Source organism: Nyctereutes procyonoides, unplaced genomic scaffold (genome assembly GCF_905146905.1).
Source record: "Nyctereutes procyonoides isolate TBG_1078 unplaced genomic scaffold, NYPRO_anot_genome, whole genome shotgun sequence".
NCBI classification, from domain to species: Eukaryota; Metazoa; Chordata; class Mammalia; order Carnivora; family Canidae; genus Nyctereutes; species Nyctereutes procyonoides.
In genome coordinates, this window is record NW_026575136.1 from 2,378,498 (window position 1) to 2,395,586 (window position 17,089).

Genomic DNA, 17,089 nt, shown 5'->3' on the forward strand with positions numbered 1-17,089 from the left:
TTATTTATATGGTTGTTTTCTATTTATCTTTGATAAATAGGTTCTTTGTTCCCCCTTTCCTTTTTTCTACCATCTTCTGGATCTTTTTAATGAATTTTCTTTCTGCTTTGTTGGGCTATTCACTGTATCTTTCTTGAGCTATTTTATTGCTTTATCTTTTCACAGTCTATGTTCAAGTGATAGTAAAACACTTAAGCTCTATAAAAACTCTAATTTCTCCCTTCCTGGCCTTTATGCTAATGTTATCATGCATTTTACTTATATGTATTAAAAGGACATTGTTAGTATTTTTGCTTAAACAGTAAATTATCTTTTAAAGGATTTGCGTAGGAAAGAAATGATATATTTAACTATGTAGTCACCAATTCTGGAGTTCTTCATTCCTTTGTATATTTTGTTTCCACTTAGTATTATTTTCCTTCTGCTTGACTAACTTCTTACAACATTTTTTGTAGTACTGGCAATGAATTCTCCTAGCTTTTATATGTCTGAAAATATCTTTACTGTCATTGAAAATATTTTAGCAGGACATGTAAATCTAGGCTGACAAGTTTTTTCATTAAAGATGCTGCTCCACTGTATTCTCACTTGGCATTATTTCCAATTTAAAAAAAAATATTTTGTCTTATCTTTGTTGTTCTGCACATGTCTTTTATTTTTGGGTATTTGTAGCTTTCTCCTTTTCTATCATCATTTTACATTTTGGTGATTATAGATCTTGCTGTAATTTTGTTCATGTTTCTTGTGGTTGGGTTTCATCGAGATTCTTCGATTTGTGGGTTTATCAAGTTTGGCAAGGTTCTGAATTTCTTCAAAAAATTTCTGCCCTACCCCTCTTTCTCTTGTGGAAACTAATTACTCATACCTTAGGCTCCCACAACTCACCAATACTCTTTAATGTGGGGAGTTCCTTTTTCTCTGTGTGTTTCATTTTGGATGGTTTCTATTGCTATGCCTTCAAATTCTTATCATGTCACAACTAATTTGCTGTTAATTGCATCCAACCTATCTTTCATCCTAGACATTGTAGTCTTCATCTCTAGTAATTTGATGGGGGTCTTTTTTTTTTTTAATCTCTACTTACCCTCTTTGAATATATAATATAATCACAAAAGTTTTGATGTCCATTGCTACTAATTACATCATCTGTATCAATTCTGGGACAGTTTTGACCACTTGGTTATTCTCATTGTGGGTTGTATTTTTCTATCTCATTGCATGTGTGGTAGTCTTTGATTGCATGCATATTTTGTGATTTTCATTTTGTTTGGTGCTGGATACTTTTGAATTCTCATAAAGCTTCTTGAGCTTACTTCAGGAATGATGCTAAGTTATTGGAAATAGATCCTTTCAGGTTTTGCTTTCATGGTTTGACAGATTGGGAGCGGTTCTGAGTCTAGAGCTAATTATTCCCTGCTAATGTAGCAAGACATTCTTGAGTAATCTATCCAGTGTCTTATGAACTATAAGTGTTTCTAGTCAGGCTGGAGGGAATGGGCACGATTTCTGGCCCTTTATTTTTTTATTATTATTTTTTATTTTTTTTAGATTTATTTATTTATTTATTCATGAGAGACACAGAGAGAGAGAGAGGCAGAGACACAGGCAGAGGGAGGAGCAGGCTCCATGCAGGTAGCCTAAGGTGGGACTCGATCCTGGGTCTCCAGGATCACACCTTGGGCCAAAGGTGGCGCTAAACCGCTGAGCCACCCAGGCACCCTTATTTCTGGCCCTTTATGTGCTCCACACATAGGTTGTCTTTATTCCTTTCAGGGTCTCAGGTAGTTTCCTCACAGCATGTGCTGATCAGGACTTTGCTGAATATTTGACACTTGTACCAGTTGCACATTGCCTATTTTCTTTCTGTGCATCTCTCTGCTTTTTGCCCCTCATCCCAGCAACTCTCACTGCCCTGATGTCCCTGGACTCTCACATATGTTTCTTAAATTCCTGGTCTTAACTAGGCTTCACCTCAGCTTTCCTTCCATATGTCAGGGCCTGAAAACTCTCTCAAGTTAGTATGCTGGGGCAATAGTAGGCCTCATCTCTTGTTTCTTATCTTCCAAGAATCATTGTCCTTTATTGCCTGATATCTAGTGCCTTAAAAAGCACTGTTTAAAGTATTTTATCTTTTTTGGTTTTGTTTCGTTTGTTTCGGTTGGAAGGAAGGTAGGAAGGTGAATTCAGACCCTGTAACTCCATCTGTGAGCTTTTCTTATGAAGCAGAGTTAGCAAGAAGGTCTCTGAAATGGTCCACGTCTTTTCTTATTTGATGAAAATGGGAAATTTGGCATCCACACTCACATTTTTTCTCAGATCTTAAAAATCGAAAACAAATGAAGCAAACACTGATACCACAGACAGATTCCTTCTCCAGAAACAAGAGAATTCCACTGTAGAAAACTCATTCATGGTGTGGTATGCTAGCCCAAACTTGTCCTGATAGTTTACTGATTCAATTTTCTCCACAGGGGTCTAATAGATGAGAACTTGCAGGGCAGATATAATATGTAATTTACCGGGGAAATGGCAGTGAATGTAAAGGTAGGCCTGATCCAGTAATTCAAATTTGGTAGTATGACAGCAAATAAGAGGGTCCTAACTTTCTGGCCTGATTTCATTGCAGTCTTCATCTAAAACTCCCAGTATCTACCTCAATCATAAGACTTTTTATTGAAATACTCTATGAAAAAAAAATCCTTAAAAGAGCATTATTAATCATCAGAGGGCCCATCATCCCCCGAAGAAAGATTAACCAGAAGAATGCAAAATAGTAGATGAGGAAATGAATCTAATTCTCCTGAAGCAGTAAGTATTCTTTTTAACAGTCTTAGAGATGCTGTGTGTCCACAAGGTTAGCAATACACTCATGTCAAGGACAGTACATCTCTGTCCTCCCAACAAAAGTAGCCTTATCATTACAACCTGCTTCTCCTTGTTTTTTTTTTTTTAAGATTTTATTTATTTATTAATGAGAAATACAGAGAGAGAGAGAGAGAGAGAGAGAGAGAGAGAGGCAGAGACACAGGCAGAGGGAGAAGCAGGCTCCATGCAGGGAGCCCCACGTGGGACTCGATCCTGGGGCTCCAGGATCACGTCCTGGGCCCAAGGCAGGTGCTCAACCGCTGAGCCACCCAGACATCCCTGCTTCTGCTGTTTTACAATCTGCTCTGGTCAATATTTCTGTAAGCTAAGAAGAAAGCTAACCAACACAGTTGGAGATGAGAAACCACTCTTAGAAACCTATTGGCAATATAAGCTAAAAAAGACATCTTTGGAAAGCTAGAATCAATACTTTTAAAACAATAATTTCTATATTTTAAATAGCTATGGTTTGCCTTCCAATGGTAATTTAATGATAGTTAAGAGTATCATATTAGGAATTATAATAATATGAGGCTAGCCATGATGCTTATAAAATTCTAACTCCTACTGCTACTAAAGGCAATCTACACAAGTACAGACCCACAATATTTGAGTCATAATATTAGTGAAATATTTGTTCCTACAAACACTTAATGAAGCCTTAAAGGACATCAAAAGATAGCAACATATGATAGATATAAAGTATTAGTGTTTTTAAATACCTAATATAAATAACAAAAGGATTAATTTTATGAAGAAAGCCCATCTTGGTTAGGTAGTCTAACCAGAAAACTAAGCAGGAAAATTAGTCTCTCCAACATAAATACTTCGTGAGATATCATTGCTGCTGTGACAATAACTAGTCACTTTCATTGCAAGGTTTATTGATCTCTTAACTTATGTTTCATAGTTGCATTTTTAGAAGTCCTTCCCCATAGTCTTCTAGAAACCCAAACTCCTTTATTTATTTTTAACAACTTAAATTAAAAAGAGGTGACATTTTCCCAAGTAGATTTGGTTAGATCAGTACTTTTGCTTCTCTCTTCTCCCAGGGGAACATTTGGCAATGTTTATAGAAGTTCTGGTTGTCAAAACTGAAGGGGAGGGTGCTACTGGCATCTAGCAGACAGATACAAGGATACCACTAAACATTTTACAGTGTACAGAATAGCCCCCTACAACAAAGAATTATCTAGTCCCAAATGTCAACAGAACTGAAATTAAAAAGTCATGTGTTAGATATGAAACTACTAAACTTCAGCATAAATTCCAACTATGAAATACCTTTGCTGAGACTTTTAAAATTACATTTAAGAAAAAAATAACTACTCTTATTTACAGCTTTAAATAATCTCTTGCATTTGCTTGGCATTTTATCACTTACAAAATCCTTTCATGTTTTAATCTCATTTGTTCATAGCTCTGGTGAAGTCATCTTTTCTCTGTTTTACTACCAAGGGCCTGTTGTACAAGAAGAGGCTTAAGGATTCAAGCAAGGTTCCACACATTCAAATTCTGGATGAAAAATCCAGTACTCCTTTTTGCTATCTTACAGTTGTCACAGTCTTGTTAAGAACATTATATAAAAAGGAATTTAAAAATTAAAAAAAGCAAATAAATCATTGTGCATCCAAGGTGATACGACTCCAAAAGACAGGTGTCGTATGCTTTAAGGGTGGAAAGTGGCAGAGAACAGGGAATGGATTGGCTATTTTGGGAGGTGGGAAGCAAGTATAGGAGATAAGAAGCGGAAAGAACAAAGACATTAGTCAAGTCACGAGGATACGCACAGACACGTCCCAAGTTTAAAATGACCACTTCTTTGTGAAAATCATTCTTTCCTCTATAAAAAGGGTAAGATTCTTATAAAAACATAAAATGGACAAAGGTGCTGAATCCAACCAGAAAAGGAGAGACCACAGTCATTACTTTAAACAGAGAATTTGATATAAGGAATCCATTGTACAGGTGATGGAAAAACTGAGAGGAATCCAGGGATTAGCAACCACAGGAAGCCACAATAATTTGAAACAGGCAGGAGAGAGGAAACCGTATTGCCAGGGCCCAGGGCTGATTCTGTGGTAGGCTCGTCAAGCAGGAGATGAAACCTGGGAGGATACATAATTGTTGCTGGAACAATGCCTGAGGAAGAAAGCGAGGGGGAGAAATACACTGGTTTCTCCTATTCTCCCACACTCCAGGCTCCTGACAGTGCTTCCTATTGGCTTAATTCAATAGGAAGCCAGCTGACACAGGGCCTGGGAAATAGCCAGGAGCTGTCTGAGATTTAGAGCACAGAAAAGCCAAAAGATGGATCTGAAGGACACAAGCTCAGAGCCATCACACTGTCCTGTGGGCATTTTCCCAACACAAGGACACCACAAATTAGTTCAAGGTATCAAATGATTATTCCAGTATTAAATCATGTTTTCCTTTAAGGAAAAAACAAACAAAAAAAACAAAACAAAACAAAACAGATCTTAGGTCTATCCTGGACCCAATAAATAAGTTAACTAAAAATCAAACTCAGAAAAGGAATTTGACAGATGGAGCACAAAAACATTTCTCATAAATATCTAGACCTAAATAATGACAACTTAGAGAAATAAGGATATATAAAAACAAAAAACCCCCTCTAATAGATGTTCAGAAAGGAAATCTCTGTGTGCACACCTCTTTTGCACACAGTAGGCTCCACACTCAAAACAGAAGCAATTTCTTTCTGAGTTCTTGACAACATGAAAATAAAAACATTCATCACCTTTCCTCTCAAATTTGTAGCCTATAGGAGAACACAATTTTTAAAAGGCTGGCCTAATGTTCTTTCTGGGGAAAAAGACTGAGAAAGTAGACTAAAGAGGCCATAATGTATTACTGTAGGCTCTCCCTCTTAACTCGTTCACTATCTGTACTTAATATACATAATTTAATTTTAAGAAATATTTTGAAATTGCAGAATCACTACTATAAAATCAGAAATCATAGAAAGGAAAAACTAAATTTCCAATGGTTCTTTCAGCTAAGTAATGGTTAATACTTAGAAGAGATATAATCCAGCGTAATTACTGGGATATTTGGTTTCTTGTGCAGACTCTCAATCTGCAATAGTCAATGATTAGAAAAACCTCCAGAAAAGTGTAACAGTGATGCTGTTGTTAACTGAGGCATAAAAGTCCTCCTTTATGGAATGAGATAACTAAAGCAGATAAATGTGAACAGGTACTTTAAGTACAAAAATGTAAAGTATGATTCCTGGAAGCTATCATACCTCAGACACAAGTGGTCATCCCTGGTCAGTCCCAGCAGACAGGGTAAGACTGAAGCATCCATATGCAGTACTGGATCTGTCTCTTTGAGTGGAGGAGCCACCAGAGAGGTGGATGCAGCTGCAGACTTATGAGAGTCCAGTGTGCAGAGAACATCCTCATAACTACAGGGTCAAGCAAACAAATGCCATAGTCAAAAGCTACAGTCTCCTAAGGGGAGGAGGCTTTAAGATTGTAACAGTGGGCCCCCAGTGGTAGGAGCACTGTGAAAGCAAATCTGGGGTCTTGTGATGCTGTGAAATCCCAGCAGGCCAGCTGGCATTTGGAATAAAGGGAGTGTCTGTGTAAGCAGCTCAAATAAAAGGTGAGTGACCGAGTCAGGGGATCAAACAGAGAAGCCCAGTTATCAAAAACTGGAAAAGAAAAAGATTTAAGTGATAATGGAAGGTAGAGGGAAGGCGTGAACCTGAATCCAGTGTGGAAGTGCTTATGTCCTTCCCACCCAGAGCCAGTTATTATTATTATTTTTTTTAAAGGCTCAGGTTCTAACTAAAGGCACAGCCCCTAGAGCCCATATGCTTTTCCAGGTTTTATCAAATTACGAGCTGGAAAAAAATATCTTGGCTCTAAAATATACAGAAAACTGCAAAATGAGATTAATAAATATTTCAAGAGGAAAATTATATGAATCTTTCATTTTGCATAGCCAAACATTGTATTTTTCATCTGAGATATGACTATATTTGACAGGATGTGGAATAAGGCCTCTAATAGAATATCCAGGGATTATGTAGCCCTTTAGTTGGCCCTTCTTTAGCCTCCCATAGTACAGGCAGGGATGGTCAAGAGTGTGTTAGAACTTCAGCAAGGATGGGCAGGCAAGAGGAAGGCAGAAACCCAAATCACCAAAGCCAGAAATGTGGGGGTGGGGAAGAGAGGGAGGCTTAGGGAAAGGGTATCTGAGACATATGCAGAGGTTGGGCTCGACTGGGTGCTGGGAGGTACAACACAGTGTCCCTGGAGATGGCACAGTCTAGTTTCTAATTTTGGAAATGTTCATACCAGGGTTTCCAAACTGGCAGGCAGGCTGGAAGCAAAGGACACTGAATAGTAGAGAACCATCTGGAGGCAGGTGGCCACTCAGTGTTATGGAGGGGTATGAATGCAAACTTGGCAAAAGCTAGACAGCAGGGCTTAGTTTCTAAAGTTTCTAAACTTAGTTTCCAAAGGGGCAAGAGGCAGAAGAAAGGACTGAGTCAGAGAACTCAGTCCTAAAAGGACTAAAAGCAGAGCAGTGAAAATCAGTGAGTCAAGGAACACTGAGGCACAGAAGTTCCAAGGCTCCCAAGTTCACCTAGTGTGATTGGCTACTGGGCAATCCCAGGAACACTGCTAGAACATTTCCTCCAATGGGACCTCTAGGACTTCTAGATTGGAAGCAGGCCCCAATTCTATATGCCTCCTCCTTGAGGGGAGGGGTTTCATAGTCTAAGTGAAACAGGACATCATCTGAGATTACTCTGGAGGGAGGGAGGGCCCTTTATTGTGTCCAGAGTAAATGACCATGGAGCGGTTACTTCTCAAATCAGAGTCAGAGGAGAGTGAAGTGAATAGATTCCAATTTTCAGGGAGAAAGCTAGAGACAAGGAACCACCCAGTGGGCTTGGCAGGGGCAGTTTTTTAAATAAACTCCTTTAGCCAGGAATCATCCTCATAGGCAGCAGGGTGTGTCTCTCTGGGAGGGGACCAAAGACCTGGGGACATTGTGATGACTGAGCAGAGATAAAAGAGGAGGAGACTGAGCAGCTGTACCTCTAGAGCCATTTGAGGCTGCTGCAGAGGCTGGTGACCTTGGGCTGGAGAGCACAGTGGAGAGCGTTAGGCTTCCCCTGGGACTATCTACAAGGTCCAAGATCAACCACAATTTCTTGGGTTACCTGACAGCAGGGCAGGGCCATGGCCAGGGCCAGGGCCCCAGCAGAGAAAGAGCTTTTACCTAGCCAAGCTGAAGAAGAAAGAGGTCATCATGGACTACTAGATCATGGCAGCAGCAACCGCCTGGATCCTGGCACACTAAAAGATTTCCAGCAACTGTAAGTGACCTTGATGAGAATGAGTTCTCACAGCATGCCTGGAGGGATGCTGTAGGGGCTTTGGATAACCTTGTCAAAGAGATTATTTTTGTTGTTTTTATCCCATTCCATTGTAAACAGAAAACTTGTAGATAGGGTAACCAAGATCTTTTCCAAGACGATTTATTGCCTAGATAGAGGTATTGCCATTTCTCGTTCACTGGGTATTAGTGATCCAGAATCTAGGGAAAACTAATGTTTTAAGAGCCTCAATAATGTTTCAAGACTGATTAAAATTAATATTTGATTGAATGGTTATAAAACGTTAACAGTATGCCAACTAATGAACTGCAACTCAACTCGTACTCTTCACATGGTGATAAAAGAGAAATAGCAAAAATCATCTTACAGTAGACCCCACAGATTATCCAAAGGACCAAAGCATTAAATATGTGAATGCACATTTAATTTGAAACAAGAGTATCCTGAAATATTTGAAATAATGTGGCTGGGGACATGAAAATAAAGGTGCCAAAGAGGGACCTAAACAAAGGACACAAAAATGATCCTGTTCTCAAGATTCTAGGTGGGCCCCATCTCAGTTTTCTGGAAATGCCTTTTGAATGTTAAGTACATCAAACTTGCAGGCTCTTTCTTGCTACAGGTATCATTGCACAAGGGTTGTAGGTATAATTCTAAAGTTTTCAGATCCGTAATGAGTATCATATAATGCAAAAGTATTAACAAAACTAGGAATTCATATGCAAGGCAAAAAGCCAGAGAGAGAAATGTAGATATGAGAAAATAAAATTATCCATAAAATAACTCACAAGTTATTAAAGAGCTTTAGTGTTTTCCAAGTAAAAGACCTAAAATTTAAAACAGTGTAAAATAATTAGCAACCAAGTTGTTCTTTCCATATAAATTCCAAAAGCTAAATGTTATTTTAAATGTCTGGTCACAAGTGTTAGTTTATGGAATTAAGGCCTGAGTTTGTTTCCCTTGAAGAAAATTTAAGACAGGAAGGGATAATGGTTAGAAAAATATGGGGAAGCCAGCTCACTAGGAGAGATAGATATTTGTCTTGTCTATCTTCAACCTACTTTTCTTTTTTTTTTTTTTTTCACATTTCTCATCCTTTCTGTGCTGCCTTTCCACCCAAGAGACTAGGAGAGGAGAGCCTGGTGGACACTGGGAAGGATGGGGTATGAGCAAAATGTCCCAGGAAATACAAGAGTACTTCATATAGGATTCATGAAGGATATTATGTTTGCTAAAAAGCATACTGCCACTTTCTTGACTCTAACAGAAAAATGAATTTGTGAACTGTTTGCCATGGCACGCTGTAGTTGATAGCTAGAATTGGAAAATGATAGCACAAAACAGGTGGTGGTATGGAAGGCAGTGAGTCCATTGTCTGTACCCGGTCATGAAATGGGAGCACCTGTGATTTTAATTTAGAAAAGAGAACTAAAATGCTGCAGTCACTAAAATATCAAAGTGGGATGCTTGCTTGGCTCTCCAGATCAGCCTCATAGAGTTGGGTCAGGAAGATCCAAAGTCTAGTCCTCATTTATGCTCATGAAAGAGAGTGGCTCTCCTGATCTTTATAAACTGCCAACCTATTAATTACAGTAAGTAGAACTTCCAAGTCTTACACTGAGTGTGAATGGTTTTCTACAGAAAACTGGCAGTGAACAGAAAAATGAGTATCAAAAGTTTCTTGGTGTCTAAGGAGTTGGAACACCCTAACAGTTAATGCCTTAAGCAATGCAAACCTGATAAATGACTGGTGGAAGCACACTATGCTCTACACCAGTGATAAAGCTGTTACTTCTTTACATAGTCATAAAAATCAGTTACGGCAGCAATAAACTATAGCCTATAGTAGTCTACTTTTCCAATAGGTATCTAGTTAAGTTCTAAATCAAATCAAGAAAGGTAGTTCTTTAGGGTATAGGTATCATAGTACCAAACTTAATCCAAGCTTATTGACCACTGAGTCATCCTTTACTTTGCCAAACCATCACAATTTTATTAGCATTAGTTATAAGCCATATTTACTCTTAGTATTACCTTATCAATGGATAAAGTCACCAGGAAAAAGAATGGTATGTCCTCACTCTGCAAAAAGATCAAGCCTAGGGAAAGGATTCTATTAGAATATCCTGATGAGCCATTTGACATTCTTATGGTGGAACTAGAACCCTGTTAAGTGTCAAGGGTCACCCAAGTACTACTCATTTCTTAATTAAAAATCGACCTCAAGGATTTATTATAATTTGATTGCCTGAGTATATTACATCAGTGCCTAAGAATGATTAGTGGAAGAGATGGTAGGATATAATTTAAGGAGTTGAAAGAGCTAAAAGGCCTGGACGGGAAATCATACACAATTTCCACTGTTTCTGTCACATATCATAAAGTTAACAGTCCAACAATGGGTACAGCAAATCGTTTTAACTGTACTTTCTTTTTTAAAAAGATTTCATTTATTTATTCATGAGAGACACAGAGAGAGGCAGAGACACAGGCAGAGGGAGAAGCAGGCTCCATGCAGGGAGCCCGATGTGGGACTCCACCCCGGGACCCAAGGGTCACAACCTGGAAGGCAGGGGCTAAACCGCTGGGTCACGGGGGCTGCCCTTAACTATACTTTCTTACGTTTTGGAGAATTTCGCATTGCCATTTCCTCTCCCCACCAGTCTCTAGCCCACTAATGCTCACTTTTACTTCTGCTTTTTAAGCCTTGGCTAAGGCAATTTTGGATTTTATGGTTATGCTGATCTTACTTTTTTTTTTTTTTCTGAAACTCCTTAGCACTGGTTGTATCCCTCGCTTGTTTTTTGCATGTTAAATACACGAATAATACAAAATACTATTAATTTGAAGCGAGGGAGATCTGCTTTCCCAGTATTCAAACTCCATTTACCCTTGAACGAGATACTTATTATTGCTGATCCTCAGTTGCTCTTATCTGTGAGATGCGAATCATCTCTACCATGAAACTGGAAAGTTGTGGGGGGGGGGGTGATTTTTAAAAGATCATACGAGTGAGTCTGTGTTTTCAGGGCTCAACACCTAGTGAAATAACAAAACGTTTTTCTTCCATCTCTCTCTGTCTCCCGTTCTTAGGAAAACAGGTTAAACAGTTGACTGATGCTCAGTTTAAAAAAACTGAAAGGAACTGGGAGTGGGGGAGGGTCTTTAAATGATAGTCGTGCCTGCACTGGTCCCTCAAGGCTCTTTAAATGAGAATATTCTCGGATCCCTGGGTGGCTCAGCGGTTCAGCGCCTGCCTTTGGCCCAAGGCCTGATCCTGGGGTCTCGGGATCCAGTCCCGCGTCGGGCTCCTGCATGGAGCCTGCTTCTCCTTGAGTCTCTCATGAATAAATAAATAAAATCTGAAAAAATAAAAATAAAAAAAAAAAAAAGGGTTCTTGTCAGCTAGAGCAAGTTCTCTCTCGCGAGTGCTGAAAACTGTTGTGCCCTCGGTCACCTTTCTCTCAACTCCGGGAGGCGGTCTCCTCTCTGCGGGCGGCGCCTCAGCTGCAGCGCTAGTAGCCGACCAGGGGTCCCGGGACGCCGCCGCAGCTGCGCTTCGGCCGCCCCGGCTCCCGGGCCTGAGGCGCGCGTCCTCCATCTGAGGGCCGGTCCCGGGTGGCCTCTGCTCCCGCTGGGGGCCGTCCGCCGCTGCCTCGGGCCCCTTCGCGGAGGTGGGAGCTCGCCACGGAGCTTCAGTAAAGGTTGCGCGGTGGCTTCCCAGCCCAGCACGGCCCCGAGGAAACCCCGAGAATCGGCTGCCGCCCTTCGCACCCCTCGTCCACCGTCCACCGACTGAGGCATCCCCGGCGGGCTTTTGAGGCGAAGTTCTCCGCCGGGTCGCAGGGGCGGACCCCGGGGAAGGCGAGCGCCTCGTCCTCCCCACGGCCGCGCGGCGGCTCCCAAAACCCGGCGGCGGATCCCGGCGGCCGGAAGTGCCCGGCGCGGGAGGGAGGGAGCAAGAGCCGGGCGAGCCCACGCCGCCGCCGCCGCCGCCGCCGCCGCCGCCGCCGCGCGCACGCGCCCTCGCGCGCTGGGGCTGGGGCTGGAGTCGCAACTCGGAAGCCGGAGCCCGGACGGGCCCGGGGCCGGGAGGGGGGGGGGGCGCGCTGCGCGGGGGCGGGAGCAGCGGAGGCGGCCGCCCCTGGCGGCGGGTTTGTTTATCCCGGGGAAGAAGTTTAGGAGCGGGAGATAGGAAGGAGGGCGGGCCGCGGAGGAGGGATGCGGCTCGGTGGAGGCGGCCGCCACAGGGACTCGCCGCCATCACCTCCGCCGCCACCGCCTCAGCGCGAGAGGAGCCGCCGCCGCCGCCCCGCGCGTCCGGGTAGGTGCCCCTCCCCCGCCGAGGTCCTCGCCGCGCCTCCGTCCCCCGCGCCGTCGCCCGCGGCGCTTCCGACCCTCCGGCGCTGCAGGGGGGCGGCCCCGGAGCCCCTGGCCCCGGAGCCCCGCTCCCTCGGGGCTGCCTCCCGCGCCCGCCGCTCGGCCCCTCCCCTGCCCCTCCCCCCCACTCGCCCCCCCCCCCCCACCGCTGAGGAGCCGCTGCTCCCCGAGCCTCGCCCCTCCCCTGCCGCGGGCTCCCGCCCCTCTACCTGGTGCCTCCGCGCGCCCGGGGATACCTACCTGTTTTCTTTCCCAGCCGGAGCTCTGCCCCGTCCCCTTCCCCCAGCGTTCTCCCCCCCCCCCCGCCCCGCACCTTTCACCCCCGACACGTGTCTGTGTGAAGTTACCCCGTGAGCCCGTTTTGGGGGTGCGTCCTCCACTCCAGCCGGCCCACTCCGTGCTTACTGCGGGGTCGTGCCCTGCACCCTCCCCGCGCACATGCCGCCCCCCCCCCCCCCCCAATGCTTCCTCACGTTCACCAGCTCGCGGCAAACTAACTCTGCGGCCCAGGGCCCAGATGTCCACGGTCCCCCCCCCCCCCCGTGCCGCCCCTTCTCCTCCCGAGTCTGTGTGCACTGAATAAAGGGGAGACACGGTGGTGGTCGCCTTCTTCTCAGAGCAGTGAGACCCAGTAGAAAAGGTCGACCTTTTCGCTTATCCAAACTTTTGGCTTCTCTCTCCGTGAACTGTGTCATTCAGCCATACTTTTTTTTGAGGCTTTGTCTGTATTTGAATAATCCTGGGCCTAGATTGTTCCATCATACTTGTTTTTCGCAGTTTTTCCTTACAGCTGAATCCACTATTTCTTAGACAGGAAATTTGAGTAATAAAAGGTTTATACCTTGGAAAATTACATCTCTGCTGCCATAATGGGAAAAGTGGAATATGTCAAATTATCATCCTGTTATTCTTGGGAGAAATGGTGCCTGGTGGTTAAGAGCTCGGATGTAACTCAACTGCCAGGATCTAAACCCCTGCTTTGCCATCTACCAGCTCCGGCCTTGGGCAAGTTATTTAATCTCTCTGTGCCCCAGTATTCTTACAGCTATAAAATGGGGCTAGTGATATACTTGATAAGATGATGGTGATAAGTGCATAACTTATGCAGGTAAAATACAACAGTTCCTGGCACCTGGGAAGTGCTTGGTAAATGTTCTTTATCATCGTCCCTTAGCTTTACTGGGTTTGGCTATTGGTAGGTTAATTTTGAGGAAGAAAGATGGAACTAGGAGGCTACTTTTTGCTCTTTTCATTTAACACCTTTTTATTTGATGTTGTTATGATTCATATTTTGTATTGTAAAAATCAATTCCTCCTTGTGTGAAAAGTGCAGAATTTTAGCTCATTTTCAGGTAAGTTTCCAGGCCCCAAGCAGGTCGGTCCCAGCTTCAGGTAATCCTTAACATTTTGTATTTGTTTTGAGAATAAATGAAATTGAAATATATAGCAGGTTTATCATAGTGGTAAAGGAGGGTTTTATGGATAAAAATTTAAGTATGCTGCTAATTAAATAATTAAAACTGATTATTCTCATCAGTCTCTTATGTTGAATTGGTACTAAAGAGCTTGGCTTCACTCAAAAGACTGGTAGCTTTTCTGTCTCAACATATTATGTTTATGAATATGACTATGCCTTAATATTTCCCCAAATTTCACTCTTTTAAAACCCTGACAGTTGGGACACCTGGGTGGCTCAGCGGTTAAGGGCCTGCCTTTGGCCCAGGGTATGATCCTGGAGTCCTGGGATCGAGTCCCCTGTCGGGCTCCCTGCATGGAGCCTGCTTCTCTCTCTTCCTGTGTCTCTGCCTCTCTCTCCATCTCTCTCATGAATAAATAAACCTTTTTCTTTTTTAAAAAAGAAAAACAAAAAGAAAACCCTGACAGCTCTTGCCATATCTGCTCACCTCCTGTGTAGTCCATGACAATTCCATTAAAATCCAAATCGGTACTGTTTGGTTTAATAATGTTATAAATAGTGACGTATGCAACTATCAAGATAAAGATGTTTTCCCACATATAGCTTAAAATCCTGTTTTGTGTCACCAGTGAAATGTACTCCAAACTTTTGAGTGACAGTACCTTTGCTTATGCTGTTCTCTGGCCTAAAATAACCTCTGCTCTTTTCCCCACATATCCAGATTCTACCTATCTTTCACATAGTTTCTGCCAACACTGGTTTCTTTGTCTTTTGGCTTTCCTGTTGTCTGTATTCTGCATTTTTGGCTTTGAATGGTGTAAGCCCTGGTTCAAGAAAAATGACTCCCCTAGAGTAAGACTTTGAAAGTTTGTAGGAACTTTTATGGGGGTGGAATGAAATTGACATTCAGCATCTACTCTGTGCTGAGCACTCTTCCTTTGATTTTGTACATATTCTTTCTAAAATTATTTAATGAGCACTTACTTCATGCCAGGCATTGAGGATACACAGGAGCAGCCCTTCTGGGCAAAGAGTTCTAGTGAGTATCAAGCCCTAATTGCTCTAAGGTATCCAGGGCATATAATGAATTAACTTCTCTCTTATGGACCTGAAATGGTACTAGCTTTGTACATTGAGAGAACTGAGTAATCACTTAAGTCAGTTTCTATTTAGGGCTTAATTTTTGGAGAAAAGCTCCATCAGAGAATAATAATATGGAATCTGCTTTTTTTGTAATTTATTTTAATGTGGCACTGACAGACAGTAAGCAAGTAAACAGGTAAAATTGTTTTATTAGAGAGTAGTGGTAATATAAAAGGTAATGGTAGTCACTAACACTTATAAAACACTGTGCCAGGCACTGTTTCAAATAATTTAACATCTTGTTTAAACCTCCTATCTCTTGAAGAAGGCTTTATTATATCTCTTTCACAAATAAGGAACCTGAGAAACTGAGACATTATTTGACTTCCATAAAATCACACAGATGTATAAGTAATGGAGCCAGATGATATTGGGTAATCTATTACTTTTTGTTGCCTCTCAGATCTTCCAGTTCCTGTTGGTTGCCTTAGGCAAAGTTCTTCACCTTTCTGGATAAAGAAAAAAAAAAAAAAAAAAAACTCTGACAGTGAAGTTTCCTTTTTTAGGTTTTTTAGAGAAGTAAAGGAGATGTAGCTTTTGTAAAGCACATAGTAAGTACACAGACTCATCCCAAGTCTTAAGTATGACTAGATATTGAAGGCATTTGCATTTTGGTGGTCCTGCTCACCATTGTTTCCTGACATAGATTTATTCACTTAGAAAAGTTTATTGAACAAATAGTATGTGCCAGGCACTCTGCTAGGCTCTGGTAATGTGTGTTAATGGAAAGAATGTACCTGTATTCTTGGAAGCAAAAGCTATTGGAATAAAGAAACTAGATAGCTAATTACAAAAATAATAATTAAAATTATGATAATTGCCACAAAGGACACTTAAGCAATGAAAACCCACTAATGTATCAGGAAATTCTCCTCTGGACAAATGACTTTTAGTTAAATCTGAAGGATTAACGAGTTACTCAAGTAATGTTGGCAATTTCAGCTTTCTAGAACTGAAAAGCAGGTGATGCAAAATGAGATTAGAGCAGATCACAATAGTCAATCATTGCTAAGCATTTTTACTTAAATTCTGGCAGTGGGAAGCCACTGGATAATGTTAAAAAGCTGAATAAGTTACTTAGATTTTTACTTTAAAAATATACTTGACTCCTCTGCAGAGGGCACATTGGAGAAAGGCAAGTATAAATGCAGGGATAGCTAGTGGTTCTCAAACTTACCTGTGGAGAAGGACCTGCTTTGGTTTGGTTTTGATTGGTTTCTAACCTGTACTGGTACTTTCGTGACGCAGAATAAAATGGATGTTGTGGCAGTTGTCAAATCGCTGTACAAATTTCTAAATACTTCTTTTAGATACTGTATTTACCTTGTTTCAGACCAGTAACAGTTCATGGATGACTCTTGGTCTGCAGACCACACCTTTGAGTAGAATTGAGCTCAGCTAATATAGTACCCTAGGCAAGAGATGATGGAATCTTGGTCCAGTATGGCAGGAATAGAAAGTAGCTAGATTAGGGGGGAGTAATTTGATAGGATTTGGTGATAAATTAGATTAAAGGGTCTAGAGAGAAAAGAAGGCAGAATTTCTAGGGTTGACGATTCTTGTGACTAATATAGAGAATACTGGGGAGAAGAGCAGGTTTTTTGTTTTGTTTTGTTTTTTGTTAGTTTCTGGGAAGCAAAGAGAGTATTGATCATAATTCATTTGGGAATCCTAAGTATATGGCTTACAATTGATATCTTACTGTGGCAGATGGGGAATGAGATTGCCCAGGGAGAGAGATGATAAAGAGATATAGTAGTCCCCTGTGAATTTTCAACATTTAAATTTTGGGAAAAAGAAATGTAGCAAAGGAGACTGAAAAGGTATAGCCAGAGTTGGGAAGAAATTTTCCTTGACATCACCGAAGCCGAGGCAATAGACAATAGGCTATTTGAAAAAGGAAG

At 41.9% G+C, this 17,089-nt stretch overlaps 2 protein-coding genes across 4 annotated transcripts in view; one reads left to right on the forward strand and one right to left on the reverse strand.

Moving 5' to 3' along the window:
- Window positions 1-3,728: 3,728 nt before the first annotated feature.
- LOC129495417 (translation initiation factor IF-2-like) lies at window positions 3,729-13,320 on the reverse strand. The gene is made up of 4 exons (XM_055302901.1): window positions 13,172-13,320; window positions 11,703-12,389; window positions 6,134-6,295; window positions 3,729-5,007 (listed from the first exon to the last, which is right to left on the reverse strand). Exons 1-4 carry the CDS (start codon window positions 13,318-13,320, stop codon window positions 4,956-4,958), a joined length of 1,050 nt encoding a protein of 349 aa, XP_055158876.1. The 3' UTR covers window positions 3,729-4,955.
- Window positions 7,958-17,089, forward strand: part of LOC129495514 (speckle-type POZ protein-like) — a 64,121-nt gene continuing 54,989 nt past the window's right edge. For 2 of the 3 annotated variants that reach the window (XM_055303098.1, XM_055303101.1), the window contains exon 1: window positions 12,355-12,569. The gene's annotated coding sequence lies outside the window, so the exon portion shown is untranslated. Of the gene's footprint in view, window positions 8,225-12,354; window positions 12,570-17,089 lie in introns of those variants that run through there. The other variant, XM_055303099.1, reaches the window with a different exon arrangement.

Excerpts from the sequence above, each read along its gene's own strand:
- LOC129495417 (XM_055302901.1), bottom strand. The coding sequence starts at position 13,320 with ATGACACAGTTCACGGAGAGAGAAGCCAAAAGTTTGGATAAGCGAAAA. Across the intron at positions 12,390-13,171 it reads ACTCGGGAGGAGAAGGGGCG|GGGCGGCCGCCTCCGCTGCT; the intron begins GCACGGGGGGGG and ends ACCCGCCGCCAG. Across the intron at positions 6,296-11,702 it reads CTCCCGGAGTTGAGAGAAAG|TTATGAGGATGTTCTCTGCA; the intron begins GTGACCGAGGGC and ends TTGACCCTGTAG.